This window comes from Tubulanus polymorphus, chromosome 10, assembly GCF_964204645.1.
Source record: "Tubulanus polymorphus chromosome 10, tnTubPoly1.2, whole genome shotgun sequence".
In the NCBI taxonomy this organism is placed as follows: domain Eukaryota; kingdom Metazoa; phylum Nemertea; class Palaeonemertea; order Tubulaniformes; family Tubulanidae; genus Tubulanus; species Tubulanus polymorphus.
Window position 1 is genome coordinate 9530506 of NC_134034.1, and position 8735 is coordinate 9539240.

Sequence of the window (8735 nt, forward strand, 5' to 3'; positions counted from 1 at the left end):
TCTGGTTCTCCATCGAATACTTGACTCTCGTAGATCAACGACCTTGAGCTCGTGTTAGACGATGTTTTAACAGTGGCTGTAATGTCTTTACTGTCAACATCATCACCATCAAATAGTGATTCTCGACGTTTATTTTGTTTAGTTGGTTCAGATTCAGTTGTTAGATTGATGTATAGTTGGTTTAGATTCGGAATCAGAATCCAGTTCGCACGGTTGTGTAGGTTTTACATCGACTCTGGATCCAGTTCCACAGTTGTGTGGGTTTAACATCGACTCTGGACTCAGTTCGGGTTTAATTTGACTCTGGATCCAGTTCCACAGTTGTGTGGGTTCAAACTCGACCTTGGATCTAGGTCAACAGTTGTATGGGTTTAATTTGACTCGGGCCCAGTTTCACTGTTGTGTGGGTTTTATTTGACGATGGATCTAGTTCCACAGTTGTATGGGTTTTATCTGACTCCGGATCCAGTTCTACAGTTGTGTGGGTTTAATTCGACTCTTAATCCAGTCCAACAGTTGTGAGATTTTGAATTTGATTTCTTTTACGTAATTAGAAACCAACTAATTTTGATCTTAAGGCGTGAACTGTGTCAAAAAATGATCGCAACAAGAACCCGATCCAACTGAATTCACAGTTCAGTGTTAAACTCTATGCAGCTGACAGGGTTGTTAGAACTAATTCAGATCTTAAGAGCATTCGATCCGGAGTCAAACTTCTACCCAAGACACTGCATCACTGGCGATTTAAAACGAAATACGTATACAACACAAACCAAGAAATTAATTGAGGATATCAATATCAAAATTACTACCGGCGACGAGGACCGCGGGAAAATTCCGTGCCAGTGTGTATATAGCAAATTCTGGAACGGTTTAGAAAATTCTACAGGTTCGACCGTAAAAAAAGCGAGTCAACATTATTTTTGCGATATGATATTGAAAATGCCATCGCCTCCACCGCACGCGATCGCGTTCACATCCATATCGTGAACAGCGACGAGTAAAACGACGCTTATAAAATAAACGGCTCGCGATCAACGAACCGTTCAAAAAAACCAGCGCCGAATAACTGCCTGTATTTTGAAAAGTAATATCGAAACCGTTCGTATAAATGTTTTACGTTAGAACGCTATATGTTTTTAGGTAATCGAATTACGATCCCGAATTGGTCCATCTCGGATTGCAATATATTTGCGTAACGCGTGATGGAAATAGAGGGAGAGCTATTTTGATTTGAGGTTCTATTACGCACGCGGTTCCCACTATCGTGTTGCGTTTCGCTGGATAGATTTTCGTGCGTTGGTTTTTTGTTGGTTTTTACGTATATTGTTTTGGTTGAGTTGTTTGCTGCTATTGTGATCATTGAGCGTAAACCCACGACATAAATGTAAACAACTGCTATTGTTGTTCTCCTGATTTTGTTCCTATCCTCGTTCGATTACGGAATAAACGTCGAGTTTGCTGATGTTTATTGTTATTTTGAAACGCCAATACTGATGACGTAGTGCACATTGACTCAGAAAGAACCATTTAACGCATGCTAGGTTTCAATGTATACAAACATTATTGTAACGGTTTTACGGCGTCAAAAAATCCCCCAATACAAAAAGAAAGAAGTTTTCCTTGAGCTAGTAGTTTATTTTCAACGTTTCGACAACATCCTTTTGGTTATCCTCAGGAATACTAATCGTTACAATAGAAATCATGAAATAACGCGAATCTAATGTTATGTTATATGTTACGTTACGTTACGTTATGTTTTGATTTCTTTTATCACGGAATTTTTCTTTCTAAAAATGTTATTTTTGTCCAAATTAGCGCGCCGAATTCGGGGATTCGCTTGGACGTAAAATCGTTCGCGATAGAAATTTGTTTTTAAACACGCTCGATTGAGCGATGCGCGCGACAGCTGACAAACTGTCTCCCAATCTGGGGCAGACGAGATTCAGGAGCAACAGCTGCCGCCGGGTGACGAGTTAATTAATCTTCTATTTTGAAAACGGATTAGATATCAAATCGAATATAACGCAGTCATATTTTATTCATCATGTTTTGTATAAACGATGTACCAAACAAATCGGTGTTTATTAAAACCCGTCAGCCTTCATAGAAAACACGCGCCTTGGGTTCCATTTTGTACCGTTTCTGATCTTGAAACAATAATGATCGTCCCTTTTATTTACCTATCTAGTTTTAATTTGGTGTTCCCATTTTCTCTCGGTGGTTTCCACCAGTCACACCTGCGGCGAAGAAAACAGGCGGTCTGATTTCGGAAATCGAAGTTACAGAGGCTGGTTGGTTATAGTCGCGACTTGAGTCCAGTAGTGGTTTTAAATCTTAAGAATGGTCTCAGAAGTTGTCGGTAGAATTCACAGAACTGTGTTCAGATCGAATTATATGCTCGGAGAGCATGTTACAGCTAGTGTTATTGCACCCACAGCTCGTATTGTCATAAATGTACTCCTGACTATGTTTCGAACAGTTTACAAGTCCTTAAATCGGTTCGTGGTCACTTAGATTTGTCCACTGTGAAGCAGCACTATTCATAAAATCACACAATCGTTCCCGCGCAAACAGCTTACTAATGGTGGCCTTTTAATTCTGTCAATTTTCTAAATGGTCCATTACCTTGTTAATTATTCTGTCAAATCCTTCTCATCTAAATTCAATAACAGTTGGTCGTATGGTTTATAAGTTAGTATATTTTGATTTTGTTCTGATGAAGACAAACATGGTTGCTAGCCGAAAAATGTCAACGATATAATTTTTGAATATAAGTAAATATAACAAAAAAAAAAGATCTAAAATGATCGCCTCGGCATTTTGTTTACTTTAATGGGAAATTTCATTTCCGCTTCGCGTCAGCCAGCCTGATCCGACAAACGACTGATTGGGGTTTATTTTCTAGTTTGTTTGTCTAATACACCGAGTTTTGGAAGTATCTGTGAAGGGTTTTTTTCAGCCCACGCCTCCCGGTCGATAACAACAAGTCTCTATTTTTATGTTTGTACGTCTTGTAGACAGGGATTGTTCAAACGCCGAGTCTAGTTGCGAAGCCAGCATGTTCTATCTAATTTGTTGAAGTAATCGAGATCGAAAAGGTTGTCTCTATAACTAACAATATTATTTCTGTCTATTTTTTCAGTCATTTTTCAAGTGAAAATTTTTTGCCAATATTCATAATTTTTACTGAATCGGTGAATTCAATCGATAGTGAGGTCTTCATTTAGTAATTAATCATAATTATATTGAATCACTGACATTGAGAATGAGAAAGACGTCATTAGTAAGTAACTAATCATGATTTCACTAAAACATCTGGGAATGATTAAAGCGTGATTAATAATGAATCATACTTAACTGAATCCGCGAAGTTATTGAGAATGAGAAGGTGATTATTAATAACTGATATGATTTTACTGAAGTCTTAAGATTATTGAAAAATGGTGAGGTCATCAGTAACTAATCATAATTTTACTGGATCCACGAATAAACACGATGAGACGGAACACTAGTTGATTACTTGACGCACGACTTTCGCTTCTGATGAAAGTAGTAGCTTCATCATGCTTATTAATTCTACACCGGTTAACACAGCGCATGTATATACAAAGCTTCCGAATCCATTAAGTAATTGAGAAAGAGAAGGAGGTCATTTTAGTAACTAGTCATGATTTCACTGACTCCTTGAGATTTTTGAGAATGGCGAGGTGACTAGTAAAAGGTCGTTATTTTACTGAATAGTTGAAGTAATTAAGAATGAATGGAGTAACTAATGCGGTTATCCTCTGTGAAAGTTTGATTTTTAGACGGTATATATATAACTAACAATTTGAATGTTATTCGTCTTTTCAGTTGATCAACATTTCTGACACGACCGTCAAAGTGGAAGAATGGCAAAACGTTGTAGTCACCGAAAGCCGATGTTTCGGAAAGCGTGATTACATATGACAAAGTCGCGTTGATAATATTGAGACACACACAGCTGACGTATATAAAAAAAGAACGTTACCAACTGATTATATTCATGTAATCAAACCCTCAGGGTACGCGTGCTCTTAAACGCCAACTGTTCGAATAAACCAGAGAGAGAGCTAATCGTTAATTGCGTACGTTGGGGCGGTTTGAAACTAAATCCGCTGTTCAAAAAGAAACTTAGCGTACATTCGGATCGTATTACTGCGCTATAGGCGACAACCGTAAATCAAATTCCGTGCGCTCCTCGCTCGGGGATATCAGATTACTCAATAGTGCTGTCACTATCGCGTTTACGGTGAACCGAGGAACTATTTCTCATTGAAAAAAGATATATAATTGTATTGTGTCCGACAGTGCTGCCACCTTTCAGACATCGTAACTATAGTGCTGCCACCATCGTGACTGCGTCTAAATGAAAAACTACTTGCGGTATATGTAAAAGTTCTGGTAACTCTGTGCGTGTGTTAGGCGTCATTTTCAGGCTTTCGTATCGATGGTACTGCCGCCGTCATGTTAATGGCAAAACCACGAACTACTTGCCAAGCAATCCGGATAAACTGATCGACAGTGCTGCCACCTACCCGTACTTCGTCTCGATAGTGCTGCCACCGCCGTGACGAACCTACTCGAGAGGTAGTAGCGATGGTTATTCCGCCGAGCTTTGTGAACGTTTCGCTAATCGGTCAAGGTAAAATCTCGCACGATAAGACGATACTAATGATGGAAAACTCGACTCAAGAGTTCGAGTCGTTGTTCGTTTACGGAGACGCCGCCGCCACCGGCGCTGCCGCTGCTAATTCCTCTTCGGCGCTGAACGTTACCCCGGTCGTCTGTCACGACTGTTCGGCTGCTTGCGGAGTCTCCACGAAAGAGATCATAATCGGTTTCGTGTTGGCGTTTTTCATATTCCTGACGATATTCGGCAACGTGCTGGTGCTCGTGGCAACGATACGCGTGCGTCACATGTGGACTGTAAGTAACGGTATGATCGCTTCTCTAGCGACGGCTGATCTACTGGTCGCTATAGCCGTGCTGCCGTTAAGTTTACAACAAGAGGTTTGCAATCAAGTGTGGACGCTGGGCACGACTATGTGCGTTATTTGGATGTCGGCGGACGTGTTCTGCTGCACGGCGTCCATTTTAAATATCGCTTCAATCGCGCTCGATCGATATTTCAGTATCGTTATGAACGTCGAGTACACGCACCGACCGGACGCATGTTTCTCGCGTCGGCGAGTTTGTATCGCGATGATCACAATGGTGTGGACGATATCGCTGTTGATCGCCGTTTCGCCGCCGCTGTTTAACTGGTACGCCGGAAACGAATTTGACGATCCGTACTCGTGCATAATCAGCCACGATTTGGGTTACACGATATTCTCGACGTTCGGAGCTTTCTACATCCCGCTGGCGATCATACTGTTCGTTTATTATAAGATCTACCGGGTCGTGTTGGCGCGTGCGGCCGGTAAGCGTCAGGTCAGACCCGTTTACCACACGAGCAGCAACGATCGGTCGGTGATCACCGAAGTGTCCGAACTGAACACGTGTATCGATCGTGCGGTGACGACTACGGCAGACGAGAATGGCTCGACGGCACCGCTCACGTCGAAAAATGGCTTCCGCGCGAAACGGAGGACGCGCGATCAAACCGGAAGTACCTCATCGTCGACTCGATCCGATCATAAAGAGCGATCGCGACGCAGCGTTAAGTTACTGGGGATTATTATAGCCTGTTTCACGTTGTGTTGGCTGCCATTTTTTATTCCGGTTGCCATTTTGCCGTTTTGTCCGACGTGCCGAATGCCGCCGAAATTGTACAGTTTTGTTTTATGGTTGGGTTATTCGAACAGTTTTCTAAATCCGTTCATCTACGCCCTGTGGAGCCAAGACTTTCAGAACGCTCTCAGGAAATTGCTGCCTTGTTTGGCGGGCCGGGTACCCCGCACGTAATACATATACGGATGTACATTCAAAATATAACAGTTGCCGGTCGCATCCGGGCATTCCCGATCTGAATCGGTGCATCCGGACATTCCCGATCTGAAGCGAAATATTTCGGCCGTTTATTCCGAAAATTCCCGATTTGAAATCGCAATCCCTACGCATTGATTTCCGAAAATTTCCGAATGGAAGCGGAATTCAAACCGATAAAACGGAACATTCCCTGCGTTCCCCGTCTTTTTGTGGCGCAATTGCGGTCAAAACTTTCGAAATAGCTGTAAATTATTTCATCAACAACTTATAAAACGTTTGTTGGAATTTATATAAGTAAGTTTGTTGTGTATAATATTTCTTCTTCCGAACTGTGATAACTATCATTATAGGCTTATTATACAGGTTTTTATCTTATTTTGTTAGATTCATAGATTAAAGTGGACTTGATTTAAACATTAAGCACCAGGTGTGGACTCAGTCCTGGATTTCAAATTGTAAATAGTCATCAAGGCCCTCCCAACGATGTTTATCGAGAACAAATTTCAAATCACTGAAATATCATCGACTACAATGGCTTAATCAATTATATATGTATATACGTGGAAAGATCTGTTGAAACTTGTTTGATATTTTCGTCACCGATTTTTTGTCGACATCAAATGTCCTAATGATTCGATGAGGATCCGCCAGGTGCGCTAGTCGTCGGGATACCGGCAACGCTACTGATAGAAACGAAGGTTCGGCGATAATCCGCCAGGATCGCTAGTGATTACTGGGTTTCTTCTACGTTTCATTTCAATTTTAATCAATTTTAACCGATTAACCACTAGCGAACCTGGCGGATCCTCGCCTGCCATACGTGGAATACTCGATTGCCACAGTAGCGGTGCGGGTACCTCGTTAACGATGACAACTTTACGACTAGAAAAGTATACCCCTCGGCGACCATATGATGAGTTCAAAACCATGCCAAATATTGAGTAGAAAAGTTTCGAATTCATCTACGATCGAGGACTAATATTTGGATTCGGGAGTTGAAAAATTCGATTGACAATGAACTAATTTCGAATAACGTTGGTAAAACCGACTGTAAGCTACGCCGTCTGGGGGCGCGTGCCGGAACTCCAGTGCACACGTAGCACACGTTGTATACGATACGATCGAAGAATTTTCAAAACTATCAACTGTTCCCGTCAACAAAGACGACGATTTTAATAATTGATTCGGAATTAATTTTTTAGGATATGAAAATCGATCACAGTTTTAAATCCGATAATGAATGAATGTGATGAAACGATCAATCAACTCACTTTACTGCATGTATGAGAGAGAGGGAGGGAGGGAGGGAGGGGCAGGGAGGGAGGGAGGGAGGGAGAGGGAGAGGGGAGAGGGAGAGAGGGAGAGGGAGAGGGAGAGGGAGGGAGAGAGAGAGAGAGGGGGGAGAGTCGTTTAACGATAATATCACTTCTCGATAGTGACAACATTAATCAATCAAAAAATTAATATCACAGCTTCAAACTTTCATCGGATGTAACGATTTATCGGCAATGATATTGATCGAGAGAGTGAGAGATGAACAAAAATAACGCAGTCTGATTCGCCTCGCTCTGGCCCTAGACCGGCAGTACTAATGTTATTGCGATATACATTCGAATGATCAAAATGCAGGCATCATCTGCCACAGGGAACCAGCCCTTCAGATATTGGCTATCATAATCAAAAGCCTGATCGAACAGTTTTTGAACTTGCGCTGATGAAATGTCTTACGAATGTTACGGTTTTAGTTTTCGATTGAAAATGTCTCAGGTGAAGTTGTGAACACATGTGAACAGATATTAGAAGTGTGCTGATAGAATATCTAATATTTGGTGTTATAAGTTGATTTCCGATTAAGAATATCTCTGATGAAGTCCTGAACACAGTCATGTGGAGTGTTCACGAACAGAAAACGTGCTGACAAAATATCTTATGTCTGTTGCAATTGATTTTCGATTAAAAATGTATCTGGTGATGCACCGAACACGAGGCAAAGCTACTTGACGATCACTTTTTAAAAGTGTAATGATGAAATGTACATAACGTGTTGTCATTGTACTAAAATGTACATAATGTCTAGCGATACAGCAGGACCTGATATTGAGGAAAATGTTGAGGAGATATCAATTATATGAATAAGGCCTATTTGTTTAATATTTCGTGCGTTGTTTTTGAAATATATACTGTGGATAACATGTTACAAGTGTAATTATATGTTATTAGTATGAATATATGAATATATGACTGTTGAAAATAAAAAAGCTATGGAGATAAAAAGAAGAACTTTATTACTTATTACTTCATGATATGTAGTTGATTACACTGAGGGTTTAGATAGATTGGATTTCAAAAATCGTCGAACCGTGCTTTGTGGAACAGAGGATTGATTAAACCCACATAACTGTGGAACTGGGTTCAGAATCGCATTGAGCTCACGGGTCAAATTAAACCCATACAACGTGGTACTGATGACAAATTAAACCCACACAACTGTGCAACTGGATTCAGTGTCAATTCCAACCTAAAAAACGTGGAAATGAGTTCATAGTTAAATCAAGCCCACACAAATATGATGATGTTTTGTATTTCATTTTGTTATGATTTTTCTGCTTTCACTAAATCTAACGCTTGTGATTATTTACATTTTAAGTATGCTAACAACTTTCTCAGGGATATTTAGTACAAGAAAATTGCCACATCAACATTAAAAACTCCGCCCAATAACCGTCATCTTTCCTCCAAAAAACCTCCAACCAATTTATATAGTTACCTAGATTCATTGT

The 8735-nt window shown here is 40.6% G+C and overlaps 1 protein-coding gene across 1 annotated transcript; it reads left to right on the forward strand.

The window, feature by feature from the left end:
• The first annotated feature begins 4620 nt into the window (after positions 1-4620).
• Positions 4621-6175, forward strand: LOC141911580 (5-hydroxytryptamine receptor 5B-like). Its single transcript, XM_074802566.1, has one exon. The coding sequence runs from the start codon at positions 4621-4623 to the stop codon at positions 5929-5931; it is 1311 nt and encodes a 436-aa protein (XP_074658667.1). The 3' UTR covers positions 5932-6175.
• Positions 6176-8735: the final 2560 nt, after the last annotated feature.